Here is a 23,036-nt window from a genome sequence, read left to right as displayed (position 1 = left end):
CCCTAAAAGTATAAGAGCATTTATTCCAGGATTTGATATCTGTTAAAATAAAGAAACTTTTTGTTTTTTACATTAATCACAGTATCAGTTGGTTAAACTGACTTTGAGTGTATGTTTTGATATCATAGGTAACATTTGAGCACTTCTTAATAGATTTTTTTCCTTGGGTAAAAGTATATTAGTAGAGGTAAACATATTTGGAGGTGAAAGTCGAGCAACAGAAAAGCTACTGGGACTTTGGGATTTGAGGTATAAACAAAAGGGGATACTTTCAGTCCCTCTGGAAGGACAGCAAGCACCCTGTGTTCTTAGTGGCAACCACTTTCATGCTCACATCAGCCAGGGCAGATGAAGTAAACTCCAGTAGGTAAGGGATGGCTGACACAGTGGGACATGGTACCAGGAAGCAGCGTTGGGGTGACAGAGTCCCCTTGGTTCAGGTGGCTCAGTGTGGAATGGAAATGGGTAGGTCTGGGTGGGAACAATGCCCAACCTTAAAAATGGGAAAAGAGAAAAATCATAATGTTCTGCTTAAGGCTACTGAGTGATGTAAACTGGAGAAGAACTTCGCTTCCATGTAGACCCTCAGTAGAATTTAGGGAATGAGAGGGTTTCAGAATATGGTAAGCACATTGTTTCATTCCAGGTGAAAAAACAGGGTATAAAGGTCTTCTGATATTCTGCATTGCTTGATTAGGTAAGGTTAAATAAACATTTTTTGGAATGTGTAGTGACTTTTGAAGTGAAAGAATTGAAAGCAGTACAAGTGAAGAAATCACTTCAAAATCTGATTTTTTTTTAGTCACAATTCTTTTGTTTTTACACCCAGTTATATATTAATGGAAATGTTTTAGAATTTATTTCAGTTTAACTTTTCTCCCAGCTACTAAGTGTTAGTTATTTAGTACTTGCTTATGTACAAATTACAATGTGTAAAATGAACTAGCATATTTTGCGTACATTACACTGTTGCTGGCTGATACCATGGAATCGGGAAGGGAGAAATTGATATAGTGTTAATGCTGCATGAACACTTTGGTCTGTGCAAGTTAAAACACAGAGTTAAAAATTACATTCAGTTTTAAAATGTGAAGAATGTGATTTTAATTTAGATATGCTGCAAATTTTTCTAGTTGGGAACATCCATTTCATTGAATTACCACTTGGTTCACATACTTAACGTGTCACCAAAACCTGCCTGTTTGTTTGCAAGAAGTCAGCGTCACACAGCCAGAACGTGCTGTCGTGTCCACATAGGTTGTAGGTTTTTGTGTGGGGGAAAAGTAAAGTTTCAGAAGTTGTTTGAGGAGATTTCTGTGAGTTCCTGCCTCCCCTCCACCAACGGGCACTGCTTCCCTGCCCGAGTGGGACAGCAGTTCCTGCTGTCCCTGGACAGTCAGTGTAAGCCAGCAGAGCACGCTGAGGCAGGGGGACCCTCCCTGGTGTCCACACGTATCCCCTGTCTCACCTACAGCTGGTACAACAATTTATTGCTTTCAGGGCCGCTCTAAGTTAAGGGCAACTGCTTGTATTTTACCCTATTACAAGCACCTAAGAAAAGCTATGAAAATGAACATATGCAACATGATTACGAGGTTAAATCTCTGCTGGATTCCAAGCCCTTAGCTTTTGTTTATGGAAGGACATGAGATGACATGTCCATTTGTTTTGAGTTGAAACATGCTCTTTAGCCCCCAGATAATGCTGTGATTGCAAGATATTTATAAATAGCTTGATAGATAAATGAACAAAGAGCTGGTTCATTAGCAAAATAAAGTGGATTTACTTTGTATTCACTCAAAGTGAAAATGCTGAGGAAGAAGAATATTCCTAATAGAATGTCTCAGTGAAAAGCCTTTCAATTTTACCCTCTAGTTTATAAAAGTAAGGCAACCTATTAAGGTACATATTAAACTACTAGCCCTAAGGTATCTCTGGGAGTAAATGAAGTTTAACTAGTGTGTTAATACTTGCTTTAATAATATAAGTTTCTTCATTTATATCTATCAGTTAAAAGTAATTTGAAAAGCTGGGGTTTTTTGAAAAAGCAAACAAAACAAAGGTGCAAAAAGACTAATAAAACAATTCCTTTTCTTTTTTCCTTCCCTCCCCCATGCAAACCACACATCAGTGCAGTTACTTTGCCCCAACAGGATTAGTAACTTTTTTCTGTAGCAACGCCTCTGCATTTTAAATAGTGACTATTGTTTGTAACTCAGAAGTCCCAAGTAGTTGTTCGTACTTACCTTTGTTCCTGTGAATTTTGTACATATATTTTTCTAATCTAATTTTATGACAAGCAAAAGTATTTTTAGGATGCTTTGTATTCAGTTGACTGAATAAATGCCTGCAGTGATCTTGTTCCAGTACTTGTTGTTAAATCCAGTAAAGAATCTAGGACTTTGGTATCCCTTAAAGCATATTTCAGGCAGCTGCCTTCAAAGGTGTTGCCCATGGAAACCTCTCCCAGTTATTGTAGACACCTGAGATTCCTTAGGTTTCAGAAACTTAAGCTTTTCTGGCCCAAAATGTCCTGAGGCATTTATAGGTGTGTTTTTTCACATACTTGGTTTAACCCTCGTTCCTTCTGAGTTGCCTCTGTCGATGACTGCCAAAAGCTGCACCGAAACAGCCAGCAGGGCCCTGCTTGGGGGATGGGTTCAGGGCAGCACTGCCTCCTTCAGCAGGGGTGGGGAGGAGTGTCTGCACAAAGGGCGCTTTGCCACTGCTTCATCTTCCAGCTCCGCTTTTAAACCAAAGCACCTCCAGTTGCTTCCTGCCCAGCTCAGGCATGAGCAGTATGGGAGGCATCCTCAGGACACCATTCTGGGTGGGGCTTGTTAGTGATCCCTAAATCCCAACATTAATTTCAAGCCTCTTATTTACTTATAAGAGCACAATAACTTTGTGGCAGGAGTGAGAATGAAGACCTGCAGACACTTGGCCATGCTAGTTTTGAGCAGGCCAAAGTTCTCACTTGGCCACAGCTCTGGAGGTGTGCTACAGAACATGTGAGGAGCACTTATCTGGCAGATGATCACAGCCAGAGGTGTTGGGTGAGAGCAACTTGGTGTTAGTGCTGAGGTGACAGTGTAACTTCTCTGGGTGACCTGTGTGTAGCCTCAGAACTGGTGAATTTGCTGTGTCCAAAAACCATTTCCCTGCAAATGGTTGTGAGTATGCTTGGGTTGTTCTTGTTACAGCTAAATAGTCCAGTTAGTTTCTTGCTGGGAAGCACTTTTGTGCTATTTGCACATTGTCAGTTGGGATGGGAGCACATATTTATGTCAGTCATTAGCAAAGTAAATGCACCTCTGGACTATTGCTACTGCTTTACGGCATTTTTCAGTTGATTTTCTAACAAAGGCAGATTGCACTGAAGTCGCCTGATTAACTGGTTTGGCTTAGCCATAATCTCCGGGATTTAAATGTCTTTTCTGGGCTCAAATAGGAGAACAGGAGTAAATAAGATAAGCCAGTTGCTTATATACATATATTCCAATTTCCCTTCTCTTCAAATGAGATGAGTACACCAGGAAAAACAGTGCTATTGTTAAAACTGCGGCAAACACCTGTGACTCTGACAGCTGCCCGAGATGTGTGCTTTTAACATCCACTCAGTCGTTGTAATTGTGCCAGTTCAGTAAATTCAGAATCTGTGGTATCGAGTTTTACATCTTGACATAGCAAGTGAATGCAGGGACTTTTGGTTGGTCAAGAATCTTTTGAAGGGTCCTCTTTTGGTCTTGTGGATTTTTTGTCCCAGTTCATACCTTTTGTGCTACTGCATTTTGTGTGGCCCCTTGTGCAGGGGATTGTAGTGATTCCTGTTATTCACTAGGAGATTGCTGCCTTAGTAAGCCCTGAGCAGTGCCATTTTTTCCATCCTTTAGTAAACAAAAAAATCTTTAGGAAAGATTTTCATTGGCTGATCAATACACTGCCATAGGTGTACTTCACTTTAAAATAAATCAAAATCTAAAATTCAAAATTAGTTATTTAGGAACGGAAGAGAGAAGCTATTCTCTTAGGTTATCTTTGGATTATGAAATCCAAAAGACCAATAATATGTTTTTCACTATGAGTTCTGCCTCTTAAGGGCAATTTCTTAACATCTGTCAGGTGGTGGATGTGGGATAATCAGCCATTATGTATGTTTTTATCTTTAGTAGTTACAGATTATTTTGTCCCACATCTTGAGATTTATCTTCCAAAATTATATTCTTGCTAGTTGTAAGACTGGATCTTCCTGATACCTACATGAATGTCCAGTTCTGTTTTGTACTGCTGAATTCTTGACTATGTTAACGTCTCATGACTGAAAACTCCAGGGCTCAATTAAGTTTTAAGACTATTTCACCCCTTCTAAGGGGTTTCTTACACATTTCTTACACATAGCTTTAATAAACTATCTTCATTGCAATTATTTCATTCAAAAGAGAAAAACTAGTTTTACTTCAATTTCAATTGAAGCTAAATATTTCTTCGGTCTCGAAGGAGATATCTGTCCTTCAAGAAAGGAGGAAGGCAGCAAGAGGAAAATGTAAAGAGTGGAAAAACAGAGTTAAAAGGGGTTTATTTTTAATTTGAAAGAATTTGATTCTGACTGTAAATCCTACATGATGTGTTCATTTCAGATACACTTCCTCCCAGATGAACAAGCAGAGTCTTTTCCAATGTGCACCTATGTTGTGGGTGTGTGGGTGTCTAAAGTCTGGAAACAGACCTGCTGTCAATGTTTATGTATGAGCTTTGGGCTTTCTTCCACTGTGCTTTGAAAGCATAATTTTAGCTGCATTTATTAATTTGTAGCCTTATTTTTAGTAACACAAACTACTATACATCAGACTGTTGTAATTAGTAGCAAACTACTCACAGAAGGAACAAATATTTGACTTTGATTAGAATAAATAAAAAGAAATGCCACTTATTTCCCATTGGCTGAACAAATAAACTGTTGCATGACATTGGTTGGTTAATTTAAATGAGAAGAAATGTGCTTTGGAAGGAAGAATTATTTTTCAGGATCATGTAAAAAAAATAATTTAAAATATACACATGTAACATAAATGCTTCCATTTAAAAAGTGTACCCAAAAAATTAGAACATTTATAAAGTTTCTAAACAGTTTATTTTCTCTTTTTTTTTTTTTGACAGAGAAGTGGTAAGTTGAGTAAATTCTTGATCTACTTATATTTCTAACAATTATGTATTTCCTTAAAATTCGGTAAAGAAAAACCCACTCCAGAACCTCACAGATACTGTGTGCCAATTTCACTCTTTCATTATGGATCTTACATGATCTTTATTTGTTAAAACAAGCTATTTCATATTAAAATTTTTAATAGCTTTACATTAAACAGAAAACATGATGTCAACGTCTACTACCCAGGGATGTGGGAGAAGCTCTGTGATCTTAGAATGGGATCACCACAGTAATGCAATTACCATGATTCGTCAGTAACTACTGCAGTATTTTTGGGGTTTTTTAGAGGATCTCTATTGTTCCAATTTGGTTTCAACTGCTAATCCAAGTTGCCACCTTTTTGGCTAATACTAAGTCCAGCAGTGGGAATACAGGCAGGACGGTGCCTTCTGCCAGCCTCTTGCACGCTCCTGCGTGGGTGAGCGGGGCAGAGGAGGGTTTCTGCACTACACAGACCAGGGACTCTGTTTACCAGAGGCAATTAGTATGGTTGCTGTCACTGGGGAATTTAAATGGACTTTCTGGAAGTCAGTGGAGAACCTCTCCCTTCAGAACATCACAGAAGGGTGGGATGGGGTGGAGCAAGGAGGCGCAGATCACAAAATGTTTTTCTTGGCCCTCGTGGTGCTGGTATTGATGCCAATAAAATGTTCCTGCTGACCAGGGTACAGTTGGCACAAACCCCCAGCGGATTGTCTGACCGACGTGCTCTTCCTCTGATATCAGATGCAAGCATTTAATTTCTGGCTCATGTGTACTTCCCTTCTGGTTTATTTTTACCAAGTGTTTTCCACACCGGACGTTGCAGCCGGCGATTTCCCGCGCGGGCACCTGCTGCTGCTGCGGCACGCCGGGCTCGCGGCTCCCTCAGGCCAGCAGCTGCCGGGCGCTGCTGCACGGGCCCGGCCACGGGGCCTAATCCCGTCCTGAGCAACTGGCTTCGTCCATTCCCAGCCTGGAACCCCACAGCGAGTGGAGTCAGGTTTCTTCCTGAGACCAGCAAATGGCTTTCAGTAGTGCAGGACTGCTGCAGAGGTCACGTATAATGCTTGGTTGTTGCTGTAGCTTAATTTGAGATGTATCACCACAGCATTAACTATTTGTGTTACTTTGATGGCTCCTTCATGTCTTCTTACTGCACACGTGTTACCTTCTTCCTTCATTGCTAAGTTGTGACCTCCTTGGTCTTGGGTATTAATCCTGTCACAAAAGGGTAGTTTCCAGCCCATGTGCACACCAGCCCATGTATTTGCTCAATCCCCACCCGTGTGCAAGATGCAGCCATGAGAAACCAGTATTTTTTATCCGTGACTCATTCATACACCCGGATGTGTAATGAAGTTGCACATCAGATGAGGCTCTGCCGCATGTGCACAGCTGCATGAGGAGGAAAAGGGCCTGTGCTGCTCCGGCTTTTGTCCTTCCATGCTGGTGACAGTCTGCTATTGAGGGGATGGCTTTTGGGGAGGAGGTAACCCCTTGTGCTCCTGTGGCACAACCAAGAAGAAAAAGGAACTTCTCAGCTCTTTGCTGCTCCTCTGGTGATTCTCCTGCAAGCCAGGTACAGCTGTGATAAGGAGCTACGGCTTTCTTCTGTGGGGCTTGTGCAAGACAGAGTGGAAGCTTTTGGATAGGCTGTTATATTCAAAAGATTGCTCCCTGTAAGAAGGAATGGCCTTAAGTGTTCATTACTATTATCCTATTGTCCATAGGTTTCTAGGTTGATTTTGAGAGGTGTGAAAAACATTATGTTACTACAGTAGTTATCAGATGTTTTCAAGAGGGAAACTGACAGTCTACAGAAGAAAGGCTTCTCTTGAAGCATGTTAAAATGCAGTTTGATTTTATCTCATGGTTTCAAAATTTGTCATATGCTGTTCAAAAACCAAGACGTTTTCTTCTTTAATTATAGAGAATATTTGTATGCAGGGTTTAATCATTTTACTGGAAGTCTTCCAGGACTCTGGACTTTGTGGGCCTCTTCTGAATTGAAGGGTTAGAAAACAGTAGACTTCTACTCTGAAGGTACTTGAATAGTGAAGATGAGGGAGCTACATTTTTTCTCATGTCTTCTCTACCTTCTGCTGTAATATTCTGGGTTTGACATATCTTTTTTTCCTCCTGCTGTGACAGGAGGTATTGGTTTGTTTTAAAGAAACGTGAACTCACAAGTTCAGTCTTGTTTCTGCATGACTTAAACCTGTCTAAGAGAGATTATTTTGCCAAGAATAGTCCCACTTATAATATGCTAGACAGATTTCTTTGTTGCTGCGGTATATAGGCAAAGCCAGCTTGGAATTTAAGGAAACTTTCCAAGTTTGTAAAAGGAGAACTAAGGAAATGAAGGAAAAAAATAAAGACTCACAAGTACTCAAACAGGTTCTTGTGAGATGCTTCTTATGTAGGGTTGGGTTTTTCTAAATGTACTTTTGTGGATTTCTCACAATACCTGTTAGTGATGTACTGTCAGAGAAAGGGCTGAGGTTTTTTTGTGATGTATCACAGCAAGGTGATTTTAGGTGTAGTATCTGGGACAAGTAATTCTGAACTGATACCAAAGAGATTTTTTGTTTAAGGTGATCACTCTCTGTGATGACTGTAAGAAGATGCATAAACTTCTAGATTAGATTGAGTTGCTATGTAGCCTTTTAAACACACCAGACTAAAACTAATGTGGGGTAAAACCTACAGATGTATTGAGTCACCTGGCAAAACAAGGGCAGTTTAGATAACCATTCAGTTGCTTATTGTGGTAAGATAAACATGGAATTCTAGGTATTTTCCACAATAAAAGAACTTTTGGTCTTTTGATCAGTGCTTTCTGCTGCCGCTTGTCAAACTTCCCTGGATACTGCCAAAATGTCTGTGCTTTTGTCATTGTCCATGCTCTCTCTCTCTCTTTTTTTTTTTTTTTTTTTTTTAATTTTAGGAGCACAGTATTAGATTTTGAGAGCAGAATAGCTTTTCTAATTCCTAACTTCCTCTGCAAAAGCAGTCAGACAAAAGTTATCAAGCCTTTCAAGTGAGGTTTGTCTAGCCACTATTGCTTTGTTTTTCAGCTTATCTTCCCTGTGGTTTGAAAACTTTCTTATATGTCTGGCTTCTGTGATCTTTCAGAAGTCTTTTAAAATGCAGTCATAATTTCAAAATGTTCATTCTGCCTTCAAATACTTTCAGTGGAGATGAGGGCGATGATCTGGTTTTACTTACCTCAGTGTATGGCAGGGAGCTGTGTTTGGAAACCTGATCTTACATACTGTTTGACTGCTCATTTAACCAGAACAGCCAGCCTGATTTCATATTGCTGTCTCTGCCAACCCACAAAATCACCTACATTTGTTCACCCAAATTCAGCAAAGAAGCTGAGTCTGGTGGTGTTCTGTTGCAACAGCCAGATTTAAGTAATTTTATCTGAAATCCAGGAGGGAGGGAAAGTTGAATAAGAGTTGTACGGGGAAGAAAAGTCTGGATGAGCCAAGGAGAATGTTTTGCTTTGAGTCCATTCTAGGTGTATCGGGTGTTGCACTGAAGAGTAAAACCTTTAAAATCCTTTTGAAAACTGGCAGCAGCTGCAAGGTCAGCAGCATATTGTGGTACCATGCTCAGTAAATGTTTCTCTTTTCCATGACTAGATTGCCTTGGTTCACAAATAAAGGGATAATTTCCAGTTTGCTTGTTCATAACACACAGGTAAGCAGTCATAACCTGCTCTGCTATTTGATCACTTGGAAGCTCAGGCACCAAGAAGCATTGCAAAGAACAAATTTGCCCAGACTCAGCCCATGTAATCTCTCTTGCCTCTCCTGTCACCTTGAAGAGGATCAACCAGCTGTTTCTCATTTAGGCCCCTGCTGCAGACAACATTAGGCATGATGTTCAAATATCCCCCATGAAAGTGAAGTTGGTTGTTAGCAAAATGTCACCGTTTTTCCCATTGCCTTTCCTAAAAGCTCCATGTAAATACACAGGCAGTTGGTTTTTAATAACCAAGCTCTTCCTGTTAGAGGGTCTCAGTAAGTAGGAATATACAAACATCAAACTGACTTTGCTGTCCCAGGTGGGTGTTTGAGTTAACTGCTGTTCATTGAAGATGATTTCAAAAGCATCTGATGAAAATGTTAATGTAAGTGCTGTTTTTCAACAGTATTTTTTTGGACTGATAGTATGATTGCAATTTGCTTCTGTAAGTCCAAAGTGTACTGATCAAAAGAAAAGTGATGCTGAGATCTGGAGACATTGTGGGAGTTGTACTTCTTTTTCTCAGCCTAATCCAAAGAGACACAGCCAAAACAAGTTAATATTTCATCATATTGGAAAATTTCTTAAATAAATACAGCACTATGAGCTCTGTTTGACTTGAAGGAGAACAGCTACTATACTTCCACTTAAAAGAGAGGGAGGTATTCCTTCTTATCAGCAGAGCTATTTCTTTCCTGACAGTTTGTGCTGGTCAAAAAGGATAAGGGATAAGATCACAGGCCACATAACAAGGCCTTTTGCCCCCTTTTCCATGCTTGGTAGGCTGAGAGTCAGCAGGACAAAATCTTTGTTTCCCTGACACACTGCCTTTCTACTTCACATGAAAGCAGTGCAGTCTTAATCTAAGAGGGTTTGTACAGTTTGAGTTAATCCAACCATTAAGAAGCACATTGTTTAAAGATTTGCAGATACTGTTTCACAGGCCAAAAAGCTTCCGACAGTTTGTTCAGCCACAGTATTAGCTAAACAAAATTAGAGTAAACCATGATGCAGTTGCTTTGCTTTTTTTTTTTTTTTTTTATTTTGCAGGGTATTTTATCTTCCCTCTTACATTACAGGTTGCCATAAATCATTTGTAGAGTACAGTGATCTTTACAGAAAGACTACTAGTAGTAAGTGCTTAGTGATCAGTGTCTTGATATTTGGAAAAAGGTGATTATTGTAGCAGGAAATTATCTGAATGATGAAAGATTAAAAAAAATACAGATTCTTCCCAACCTCAACCCCTGGGAGAGTAGCCAGAGGTGTATCAGCCTCCAGTAGGGGTGGACTACCAGAACAGGTAATCTGGCATGGTTTTAGGCCTGCTCAGGGATACCAGCATGGTTTCTACACCTCCTTCTTGAAAACTGAAATCAAGAGTATGATTTACCTGTAGACACAGGCAGGAGAAGGTTCATACTCTGGATTTTTCCATGCAGAAATTTCAAGGAAAATTAAATTTGCCTTGAGAATTGTTGGCCCTTGGGACTAGCACAGGGAGAAGTAGGTGACATTTAACATTTGAAGAAATCCATGGATTTCTTCCAAGTTTGGTAATAAAGTGCTCTCACCTGGTTTGCCAGCTGGAGTTTGGTACTCAATCTTATTTTGTATTTTTTGTAAATTTGTGGTAAAATGGGTTTGTTTGGGAGGAGGTAAATATAGCTAGAAGTTAAGACTTTTCATATAGTAGAATGTTAAATATCATCTCTTGAAACAGTTCTTGGGAATATATTGACAGACAGATTTTATAGAATTTTTTTTTTTAATGGGATCTGGGCTTTGTTGAAGAAACTCATTCTGCTTAAGCTGCCAGCAATTGCAATACAATCTTTTGCTATAGGAGTGTGACATATTGTCTTAGTAAGTACACAGTATCTTGTTACAAAACCAGAGTGTATCCCAGCCAGAGAGCATATTTTAATAGGGCATTATCTTTTGTTTCCTCAGTACTTCATCAATAAAATAGAAGAAGTTTGGCAAGCAATTTTGTAAAGATGTGAAGAGCTACAAGTGAGAGAATGGTGATTTTGCAAAGAATTACAAATAAAATAGGCGAGGAAAGATTTTCAGATGTGTAAACATATCCTTTGGGTTAAGAGATAAAGCCAGAGGTAATGAAATGTCAGACCCAAGAAACCACTTTCAGAAATATGCACAGTGTTTGTTCCGAAGGTGGTTACTTGGGTCTGACAGTCTAAATGTGTGCTCTGCTCACAGTTCCCGCTCTGAGTCTGCTGTGGTGGTGCAGAAACCTGCAGCAGCCTGCAGAGTCACTTTTTAGGGCTAAAGAGTAGAGCCAGTTAATGGTCATGAGCATGGTGTAAATACATGATGTATGCAAGTGTTTAATATACTGCAATATTACATGGGTAAAACTTTTCACAGGTTAAGACTTTAAAAGAAGATACCGAGTTGGTATTGAAAGAACCAGCAGTGGCATTATAAACCCACAAGATCAGATGACTTTGTAAAGTTTGGCCTCAGCTTTTGCAAAGCGCAATGGAGAATGGAGTAACTGCATTTGAGCAAATGTGTGATTGTGTGTCATAGTAATGCCTAAGTTGGAAAGGACCTCTGGGTAGCATCTGAACTGCTGTGGAAAGCAGAGATTTAGATTAGATTATCCACACCCATCGAGCTTAGTCTTGAATATTGCCACTGGAGGAGTTTCCACCACTTGTCCAGATAGAATTTCCAGAACAAAGTAAATTGTACCCTGGAATATCATAAGTCTGGAAGGGCTGTAAGGAGCTTTTGATCTTTCTGTTTTCACAAGAGTTCCAAGTGTGATGCTATCATAAAAGGAGAAGGAGTTATTTTCCAGGAAGACAGTGATTAGGACTCAAAGATAGCCTTACCTCTGGATGTGCATTGTGACAGGAATGCCTGCTGTAGAAGAGACGTTGAGCCATGGGAGCACTACAGAAGGACATCCAAAAGATTTGTGATCTCATGAAATTGTTTCTCTCTGAGAATGGTGTTGTTTATCCATTTACCCAATCAAAATAAGAGATCCTCCTTGATTAAGAAATTTAATTCTCTGGAAGCAGGAGAAAATATACTGAGTTTATATTGGCTTTTTAGAACAGCAATAAAAATCATAACTGAAACTAAAAGTTATAGCTGGAGAGCTGGGCAGATTGGAATCAGGAGTAATGCACAGTATTTTTCATGTAGAAATGATTCATTATTCTGGCAAATTATCAAGGGAAGCAAGAGGTTCTTCATATCTCTAAATCTTTGAACTCTGACAGGTTGCTTTTCTAGCATGCTTTAGTCAAACAGAAGTTGCTGATGAATAGGGGTGATTGGCAGAGACTTATTGGCTGCTCCTTACCCCTGGTTATGCAACTGAGGCTCTTGGCTATTAATGCAATTTTAATGTTTCGAGTGCTGTTCATATGAAACTGAGTTTGACCCAGCTGCTTTTTAATACAGGACTGCAGTAAAAAATGAGCTCTTTTAGGAAAAAAAAAAAATGCTTTAATATTTTAAAATTTAAGTTACTTGAAAATTTAAGATAAAAATAAGAGTAGTAAGCAAAATATTACAGTAAAAAGAGTCGGTGAATAAAATTAAAATAGAGTTAGGGTAAATAGTATTTGCCATTTACAATTAGAATATTAATATCTATATTATTATCCTAGCCAGGATACCTATATACAGCTATCATAAACAAGCACAAGAAAAGCCTGTATGATTGCCACCACAAAAATTTCCCAATCTTTGATGAACTTAATTCAGAGGAGTTTTCTACTTTGACCAAAACTTTGAATTTCACCTTAGTTATTCCTTGGGAAAATTTTTGCTTATAGCAGTAAATGTCCTGGCAATGTTAGAGATCCCAGGCTTGGTCTGCCCTGAAATTGATACTTTGTAAGGTACCACCAAAGTCCCCCATTGATTCTTCATGTACTGACACTTCTAAATAATGGATCTGGCTACAGTAAATTTTTCTGAACATGGACAAGAATACAGTACACCTTGAAGCAGTCAAGAAATAACCCACAACCAAATTACTTTGGGGTAAGAAGGAGACAAAAAAAAAAAAAACCTTTCAGTGGAGCAAGGTCCCACAATGGATGGAAGATGGAAGTATACCTACAAATGGGACTTTGCACCATTTGAAAATCATTTGTGGGCCCAGCAGAATGAGGAATGGGAGTCTGTCTGAGAGAAGGTGGTGACAAAAATCAGAATGAATTTTCCAAGGGAGAAAAAGAGCAAAGTGACATAGTCTGAGAATGAGAAATTTCTGTTAGAACTTGAGTCAGAAACAAGGAAAGGACAAGGGCTATGTCAAAGCAATATGAGAAATCTCTAAGTAGAAAATAATTCTTGATCTGCTCTTGCAATCCTACCAGAATGAAAAAAAAAGGAGGTAAAGAAATATATTGCACATGTAGTGTTTAACAGGTTGTGGGCATACCATGGGTGTGTCAGAAAGGCACACACAGATTTGGAAGGGGTTAAGGGGACCAAAGCTGTGCACCAAAGCTGATTGCAGCAGGAGGGGGAGCATTTTGGACCCAGTGACTGAGGTGACTGAGTGCTGCTCAAAGCTGCTGGTGCTGAGCAGTTTAATTCTAGTAGCTGGGAAGGATTCCCTAAATGATGTACAGGACGTCGGTATGTCTGGGCCTGGGGAATTCAGGCTGCAGTTCAGTTGTGTGTAGCCCAGCTGAAGGTAGGTGTGGGATTCTGAGGGGGAACCTCACTCCTGCCTGTGACTGTCTGAAGGGAGGATGCCAAGGAGATGGATCCAATCTCTTCTCAGTGGTGCCAAACAACGGGACAAGAGGCAACAGGCAGAAATTGAGGGACAGGAAGCTTTCCCCACTTGAAGAAATCCTTTACTGTGTGGGAGACTGAGCATGGGAAGAGGTTGCCCAGGGAGGCTGTGGAGTCTCCTTTACCGGAGCCACTCCAGAACTGCCTGAAGGCAATCCTGTGCAATGTGCTCTGGGATGGCCCTGCTTGAGCAGGGAGGTTGGACCCGGTGACCACCAGATGATCCCTTCCAGCATGACCCATTCTGTTATCTTCATTCCACTGTGTGGATAGTTTGGGGTTTGACCTAATGGTTCCAGAAACCATCTGGACTGTATTTACCTTAATATAATTTCTTTATTGAAACCATCAACAAAAATTAAAGCTTTTGTAATTTACAATTTCCAATCAAATGAGGGATAAATTGGTAGTACTGTCAGTTATAAAGTAGTTAATCTAGCTCTGCTTTCTTTCTTTAGTGACTGTTTCCTTCTTTCTTGTTTGATCTTGCTTCTGTTTTGAGAAAACCAAATTTGTAATAAAAATTGATAATAGCCTAAGTTTAAAGAAAAGCTGGCTCGATCCAGTTTATACTTTGTATAGTCTAGACAGTCTGCATTTGTAAATATCCTGCTATTGCATTAGGCTATAGCAAGCTTGACAGTAATAAAGAGAAGAAGTCATTTTTCCCCATGCTGCAGTGGTGGGCCTTCCAAGTTTGTGTGGGTGACCCCCAGAGGTTTGCAATATCACTGTCAGCTGCATTGGCTCAGCAAAATAAGCAGAAAAATTCATCTCCATGGTCTTTTACTGGTGTTTAAATGCAGAGGAAGGGAATTTGTAAAAAAGAAATGCACTTGCCAAGAATTCACATTTTCCTCACTTTTCCCCCCTGAAATTTCAGTCTGAATGAAGTAAATAAATCTCAATATTTTTTCCCGCAATCTCAGCAGGTACCTTTTCAAGCTTTAATTTGCTTTATTTATTTATTTGTTTTTACATGAAAAAAAAACAAAACCTCTCTGTTTTAGCGGTATTTCCAGTTTTGGAAGTAGAATTTCTGAAAAGCTGTGAAGAAATGTTGTGTCAGCCAAATGAAGGATTACTGAAATGCTTTGAATGTTCATACCTTCATAAGTACCTACTTTAATATATAGACTGAACATTTTTATCAGTTTCACATGACAAGTGTGCCACATTTATGCAGATGGGTCAAGAACTAAGATCGTGAGCATGAGGGTTCATTCATTAACATTATTTATTACTTTGTTAAACTGAGTCTCTTAAGCTCTGCTCCCAAAACGTCGCTCCTCAAGCCCCTATAAAAAGAAGTACTTTTTGAACTGAAATTTTCAATAGATAAAAATTATATTTTGTTTCCCAGATAATTGTGATCTAAAACATTTCTTTATACCATGAGTACATTAAACTCCCTTTAATATTATTTTGAACCTGTAGCTCCTCTCTTTTAAAAGAAGTGGATGTTTTGTTATATAAAATAGAAGTCTAGTCTGCATGTCACTTTCAGTTCTCCATCTGCCATGGTATAAATAATTTAAAGGAAAACAAAGCATCCAGAGTATGTGCTAATGATTCAAGTGTACAGTTGCTTTTATTAGAGTTCTTGGTGGGGCTGAGTATTATTTCACACAGGCATTTCGAGCTTTGCTGACAGCCACAACACACCTGTAGGGTGTGGGTGATGGAGTCAGCCAATTAATTACTGATGAAGACAACAGCAGAATGCACCCTGACATGTGTTATGCAGTACTGGGTTTCTGTCTGCACTTTCCTGAGCTGGGTCACGTTCTCTTCAAAGTCTCCAGGCTGTGTACAGAGGTTTGTGGCTGATGAAAAATGTTCCCGTATTTCTTGATGCTTGACCTGGGTTGTCATCATTTCTGCCTGTAGTTCTCAGGCTGTAGATTGCTAGTACCATATAAGCACTGGGGATAGCACTACACTTATGGAACGCCTTTCAAATTCCATGTGAAGGGATTCAGTTTGTAAAGCTCCTTGAAAAGCATGCTGGGGTGCAGAAGTGTTGTTCCTCCATCCCCATGACTCTACTGCTGTGACAAACCCAGCACAACGTTCACTAATCATCCTCTCTGCAAATACTTGCCCTGCACTTTGTTCCACCCCTTGATGAAGCCTCAGTTTTGTCATCTCTGGAGGCTTCTGACCATTTCTTCATGCTCTGAAGGGATCAGCATTGTCTATGGGTGTACCCTTTCTTTCCAGGACTTGTGCTTGGCTTGCATGGCCCCCTCCTGCCAGACAGCACTAATGTGAGGCCAGCTACCAAATACTTCTCTGAAATGTATTGTGTTGTATATTTGAATTAATGCAATCTCATATTTGTATAGAAATGATACTTTTAAGCTATTTCCTTCATAAAACACCAGAAGATTCCTTCATTCCCTCACTGTGGGGAGTCTGGGGAGCCTGTGGAGGGGAGAGATGGCTGTGAAAGCATGATTGAGTCTGAGGAAATGTCAGGGACAGCCTGTGGGTCTGTGCCATCAGCCAAGTGTGTCGGGGTAGCAGTGACCTTCAGTGTCCCTCAGTCATCTCGTGCCAATGGCCAGGGTCAGTGGAATCACCACATGACCTTTCCCATGGGAAAGCTTTCTCCCACAGCATTTTTGTGGAAGTCTCTTGCATTCAGGCTTGGAAAGGAGGGGAGTTTGGCCCTGTGTGTGCAGATTGGTGATAGCATTTTGCACAGCATACAGCTGTTTGGATAATAAGATGCTGAGGACAAGAGTTCATACCACTTTAAAAGTCCATGTAATTCTTTTAAATACTGGAAATACTACTTGAAGGAGTGTCTCTGTGCTGTTGTGTTGCAAGAGTGAAACAATAGCACATTTGACTTGAGACCTTGAAAATATTTTCCTCTTTCTAATAAGATTGATACAACTTTCCGACCACTTGCATTGAAAGTTGGCAAGATGCTGAGGAGCAGTTAGAATTTTACTGTTTAAGTTAACTTGTGCAATCATGTTTGTACCTGGATGGAGAGACATGATTTACTCAACTGTGCATAAGGAAATTTCAACTGTGGGAAACAAGTCTTTAGAAGGTGTTTACTTTTAATTCTTTTCTTTGCTGAAAGTTGAGAAACTCATACTCCTGATTTAAACGAACATAAAAATTTCACTCAATATCTTAAAAAAATTGCAAAGACATGTTCCACCACACCTACCACTGGTAGAGAATTTAAATTAGATTGGTATTATAATACGTGATGCTGGTTTAAAATGAAGGCAGACATTGTTTCAGGAAACAAACCCAAGTGTTAAGTCCACTTTCTGCCTTGGTTTGCAGTCATGAATACCTAAAATTTAAGGCTTTAAGTTGTGTGAATCACAGAGAATTTGACATTGGCACACAAGGATTTTAAAAGCATTTTTATGTCCCTTAAAAGTGGTGACAAGCTTTACATTAAGTTTTAATATGTAGAGAGAGTAGCATCTATTACAGAAACTAGTTTAAGTTTTATGAAGTTAGCTTGAACTCATTCAGCTGGTGAGCCAGGGCATTAAGGCTTTCTCTGAAAAATAAAAGGAGAAATAGAACAAAATCTTATCCAGATAGAACTCAGCCACAGGTGGCTCTTCAGACCTGTAAGTACCACAGGGATATATTTAGATAGGAAAAAGGATATCTATCTGCTAGCTTCAAACACTTCTTGGCCTCAGGAAAGACAAACTTAAGTCTTAGCTATTCATCCAAGATCAGTAGGTAACTGAAAGTGTGTGCAGCAGTGTTTGTGCAATGAGGGCTAAGGGGCAGTGGCCAAGGAGCCTTCCCAGCATTCCAAAGCATTGCAGGTGGGATTTTGACTCATTCCTCTGACAATGCAGATGAGCCATAAGCTCTAATGAGGCAGCAAGAATTTCTCCAGTGAAAGGAAGTTTCCAATATGTCCAATTCCACCCAATTTCCTTGTGCCAGTACTGTAGGATGAGACAGTGCTGTCGCTGTCTGGTGGTCTGTGGCTGTTGGTAGCTTCTGGGGACAGCAGGGGCTTGGAAAAGCCACAGACTATTCACAAATGTACCAGAGATGTCAAGAGTTTATTACAGGAGCACAGAGGAAATTACCTCCTCACCTGGCTCCCCAAATTCAGCTAGATTTGTGATACATGTTAAATTAGTCAGGATCATTTTAATAATGTCTGAAAAGCTCAGATACTGCTTCACTAAGGCAGAGTAGTTAAATTTTATAGGCAACCAATTAGCATGGGATGAGAACAGTGTAAAAACCTTAGAATTACAGGTATGAAAATATCCTTCAGGATTTCTACTGAAAGCAGAGAAAAAAAAAAGAACAGGATTATTTTGCTTTTTTTGTTAAAAAAAAGCAAACAAAACAGATGGAAGACGTATCAGATTTGTATCTTCCTAATGTGAAGCACCAAAGGGTATTTTTTCTGTTTTTGATTTTGAACATGGGGGTGGAGATAGATTAATGTGTTTTGGTTTAGCCTCCAATTCTTAGTCTTGCTCTTGAAAACAGTGTTTTTCTCTTCCTTTATACCAGATGTCGCACTCTGGAGAGTAATTTCTTACTGTTTTTCAAGTTCAGTGAACTGCCTTATATTTTAATGATGTTGGTTAGGAAATGCACCACTTTGTAACCAATGATGTACCTAAGGCTGTTTATAGACTTCAGTATGGGATCCATCACAACTGAAATGGAAGATGAAACTTGATCCTTTTGGACAGCTGTGTACTTGCACTGAGAAGAGACACTTGAACGAGAAAGGATGACACCGATTTTTTTACATTATGAGATGTTTGAGAAGTTTGCAGTTATTCAAACAGTTCTTCAGGATTTACAGGATTAGAATGATTCCCCCAGGTAGCAGGGCAGCTCACAGTAAGTTCAGAGCATTGATGACATGCATAAGCTATATATGTTAAAGTAATTTAGATAATATTTGTGAGCATATTTTTTTGCTTTTATAGGGATGGCTTAGTGAAATATGAACAATTTCCTGGTGGATTTCTTTTGTTTTCTCTTTGTAGACAGGGTGTAGCACTAGGCATTTCTCAGTGCCATTGCCAAGTATTATTTCCAGCAAACTAATTGTGGGAGTTCATTTACTATTGCTCACTCCATTACACTTTTCCCTTTGTTTTGAAGCATGTTTCTCTGCTTGCTTCTTTTGCTTTCTTTTATGTGCCCGTTAAGCCCTGAACAAGCTGCTTGAATAAGTTTGCTCCTTAAGATTTTCTGCCTTTAGATCCTTCTTGCCATCTGACACATTCCTCTGTGAGAGCTGTGCCTACCATGGCATCGTAGTGGACTAACAGGGTGCAGCTGCATAGCTGCTTAGCACAAGCAATCTCACTAATTAATAGAGGCTCCCCTTAGGAATTGGAATCTCAGTTCTGTGCTCACCCTGAAGGAGCTGTCTAAAATGGATCAGGTGACATGTGTCTTAAAAATGCCCACTGATAAGCTTACACTTAAAACATACCCTGTGGGACTCTACAGTGTACTGTTAGGGAAGATCAGTGTTTGAATAGTTTTGTCTTCTAAAAAATTGCAATTAGTGCATTGCCATCTTTTACTTCATTTTCTTGAAGTTTGAGCTCTGTGAGGAAGGAGCCATCTAACATCTTGTTTAAACAGTGGATACTGTCATGATGTTAGCTAATTAGAGAAATTACAATTTTTAGAGCTTAGGGTCAAGGCTGAAAAAACCACGTTATGAGGCAACACAAAGCATGCAAAACTCAGTTCAAAATTCAGAATTCTTACTGAAGATCCTTCCCTGTTTAATGAATAATATTGATATACCTAAGGATTTTTAGATAATTTTTTTTAAATAGCTTCCTCAATCCAGTTACAAATAGAAAGCATAAAGCACTCTGTGGTGCATTTCCTTTACATAGTGACACCATTGTGGGAGTAGTGCAAAAACCAATAGAAGGAAGAAGCAAAATATGGTTGGTGTAGTTCAAATACAAGGATATATAAAATATCACATACGGCATAGAATCAAACTTGAGCTGGGAAGGATGCCAGAAAGACATTTTCAGTTCAGAAGTGCTTTTAGTTAAATGTCTTCTTTTTTCTTTTTAATTTAAGTACTGGTTTTTTCTCCTACAGCCTTTTCTTCTAAGGCTTCTCATGTAGATGTTTATTAGTAAGCAGCTGCTCGCAATGAAAGACCATTACGTTAAAGCATTGTGGTTTCTAATGTTGATTGGGGGCTGGTTGTGCTTCTGTTTGTCCTAATATAAACCAGATAAGAATATGCAAGTATTCTAAAACTGGGCAGATAACTCTCAAAAAAGCTACAGAAGGACCAGATAAGAACCACGATTATTCATAGAACTTTTGACCCTTAGAAATCCTTGAAGTAAAATAAATCATTAAAGTGTACCTAAAGCGCATACTCATGTGAAAACTTTTATTATATATAATAACTATCTATACATTATCTACCTATATATTATGTGTGTGTGTAAAAATAATGGTTATTACAAACATGTTTAATCACCTCTGCTATGAGGTAGGTGCTTAAGAACACTGTGAAGTAAGATCCTTGATATTTAAGTACAACGGTATCAGAATTTTTGGTGTTGTCAGTTGGTGTCTTGGGTTTGAAAGGTGGGATTTATGGGACATTTGAATCTCTACAATTGAATTCCTTAAAAAATCGATATATAAAAATGCAGTTCAAATCTATACGATACAAACTCATTAGGTTGCAGTTACATTGTAACCACTCTCTTGTCAAAAATTTGAGGTTAGGTACTTGTGGTTGAGTACCTGATGTAAGCTGCTCTTTAAAATGGGAGTTTTTGTCCAGTGCAGAGTTGAAAAAGGCTTGACATCTGGCATCTTAATATTTTCTACAGTCTTGAAGCTTGCTAAACAGTAAGAAGATGCTAAGTTACAACAGTACTTAAGTTGGTGATCTGAGAGTATTCTCACAGCTCTGAATAATCAGGAAAATATTATCTCTAGGATGTGGGAAATATTGCTTAACACAAATATGTCACTATAGCTTCTCTTTATTTGCTTTATGGAGGCACAAGGGGACAGTAGCTATAATAATCCAAAAGACTGATCTTATGTAAACACCAGAATTAGACTATTAGTCTGTAGATTATTTATTTTGGAAGTGTTTTGGTATTTTGAAGTGAAAAAAAATTTGGTTTTTTTTTTCCTTATGCTCACATAAGTTGAGTAGTTGTCCAGGTGTCTCCAATGACAAAATGGTGTAACAGGACAGGGGGACAAGATTTGTAGGAAAACAATAATCCAAATTATGGAGTGGCTCCGATAACTGAATGAGATGTGATGGAAGGAGGAAGGAACAGGAAATTACAGAACTGCAAATTTCTAGGGACTGGGAGGGAGTTCTGGAGCAGCATCACTGTTTGCACCACTTTTCCTAACCAATTTTCTGGGTACCTACTTCAAGCTGGTGGTGTAAATGGCCTACTGGAGTAGCTGGACCCTTGGTCTAGTCCTCCTTATTCCTGAAATAATCTCTAGGCCACAGTAACCCCTGGGTGACAAGGATGGAGTACCACATAACACTAGGAGAAGAACCAGGTTTGGGGAAGAAAAAAGTGACAGCTTTGTCATTTGAGTCCCCTGCCATAAGCACCGAGCCCAGAAAGTCTCCAGCTCTCCAAACCTCTCCAGGCTGCCTTTCTCCAGTTGCTCCCCAATATCATGTTTAAAATAGTTTTCCTTATTCCTAGAAAATTGTTTTCTTGTCAGTAATTTCTCCTTCACCATGCTATTGTTTGAACTATTTCTTGAGGGTGCTTTTACCTTCTCCTTCCCTGACTTGGATACGTAGTTTTCCAGGATTTTTCAGTAGCTGGTCTGCGGTACAAATAAAGATCTGTTTGTATGCAGCCTCCTTGCTTTGTTCCAGGTATGGAAGTCTGAGGATTGGGAGACTGGAGCGTAGCATTGAAAATTCTTAATCCACATCCATCCTTGGGTCATATAAATTATACTTGTCACCTACTGAGTGACATGCAGCTTATATCATCTTACATATGACCTTTGAACTTGTCCTGCTAAATTGAGCTTGAACTTGTGAAACTTCAATGCCAGAAGGCTAGAGCAGATCAGAACAGCACAAGAACATTAAAAGTTAGAGTTTGCCATACTATTAAATTTGAGCTTTACTAAACACAGTACAAATTATCTTAAGAAACACAACTAACTTAAAATTTGTACTTTGTCTTGGAAAAGTTCTGTATGTGATAAATGAAATCATTAGACAGAACACGTAGGGAAAATTTTCCTTTGTATTTCATCTTATTTATCCTCTTGTTCACATGTTGTACCTTTGGTCCATATGTCAGCCTTTTTTTTTTTTTTTTTTTTTTTTTGGTCGGTTGATTTGGATTGTGTTGGGTTTTTTACAAAAGAAAACATAACTGTAAATCCACAGCAGTAATAGGTAACCCAATCATTGTAAACTACTTTTCCTTAGTTGAAAGAGAAGGTGTCTTGATACTGATTTATAAAGGGGACTGTATTTATTATAAATTCAATTTAGAGTAAGTTAACATTACTGAAAAGGATATTTTTAATGCTAATAGAATTTGATGGTCTGATTTCTATTTCTCCCCAGAGAATGCCTACATGTCCAATAGAAAACATTTTGTAATAGATTTAACTAAGTATGCTTGACTGTTCAATAAGATTGCTATCCAAGATACATGTATATTTGGATACTTATTTAAGGGGGTAAAGGTGTTTATTCTAGGACATGCTATTAGTTTCTCTCTTTCCAGCACTTTGTCACTGTATGTTCTTTTGATTACAAAATATCATCAGAACTCAAATAAACTGGGTAAAGAATTTAGTTGTGACCTCTGATCTCTTTCTTTCTATACTTACTCAAAATTAAATCTGCCTATGATAGTGGTTGATGAGGGTGGTATGAGGACTTTAAATCATTAGAATTTATTTTAGCTGAAGAGCAGAAAGAATAAATTTGGGTTTCATAGCCTGCTTACTCATGAATAACTTTGACTGAGATATATTTATAAGTCCTGAGAACAAGGCAGAGGAGTGTGTCTGAGCTGCTTTTGAGGTTTTGTGGCCAAGTGCCTTTCTGCTTCCCTTTCCCAGAGGTTTTGTGGCCAGTGGGGAGTAACTAGGGGTATTTGCTTATCGTGATTAAGAACATTGTGTAAAGCCTTTAAAAAATATGAAAATATGTAGACTTGACAATAGTCTGGTAAATAGCTTAGTGGCTTTGTTTAGTTAGATGTTTTTTTTCATTGTAATGTAATTACATCCAGAAGCAGATGGT

The 23,036-nt window shown here is 38.9% G+C and overlaps 1 protein-coding gene across 28 annotated transcripts in view; it reads left to right on the top strand.

Moving 5' to 3' along the window:
- KIAA1217 (KIAA1217 ortholog) overlaps positions 1-23,036 on the top strand; it is a 355,093-nt gene that overhangs the window by 191,450 nt on the left and 140,607 nt on the right. The window contains exon 1 of one of the 28 annotated variants that reach the window (XM_072925439.1): positions 6,447-6,767. The exons of the other annotated variants lie outside the window; for them this stretch is intronic. Coding sequence (XP_072781540.1) covers positions 6,660-6,767 — 108 coding nt within the window. The 5' untranslated portion in view covers positions 6,447-6,659. Of the gene's footprint in view, positions 1-6,446; positions 6,768-23,036 lie in introns of those variants that run through there. 28 annotated transcript variants of the gene reach the window in all.

This window comes from Taeniopygia guttata, chromosome 2 (genome assembly GCF_048771995.1).
Source record: "Taeniopygia guttata chromosome 2, bTaeGut7.mat, whole genome shotgun sequence".
NCBI classification, from domain to species: domain Eukaryota; kingdom Metazoa; phylum Chordata; class Aves; order Passeriformes; family Estrildidae; genus Taeniopygia; species Taeniopygia guttata.
This window is presented reverse-complemented; position numbering and strand designations above follow the sequence as displayed.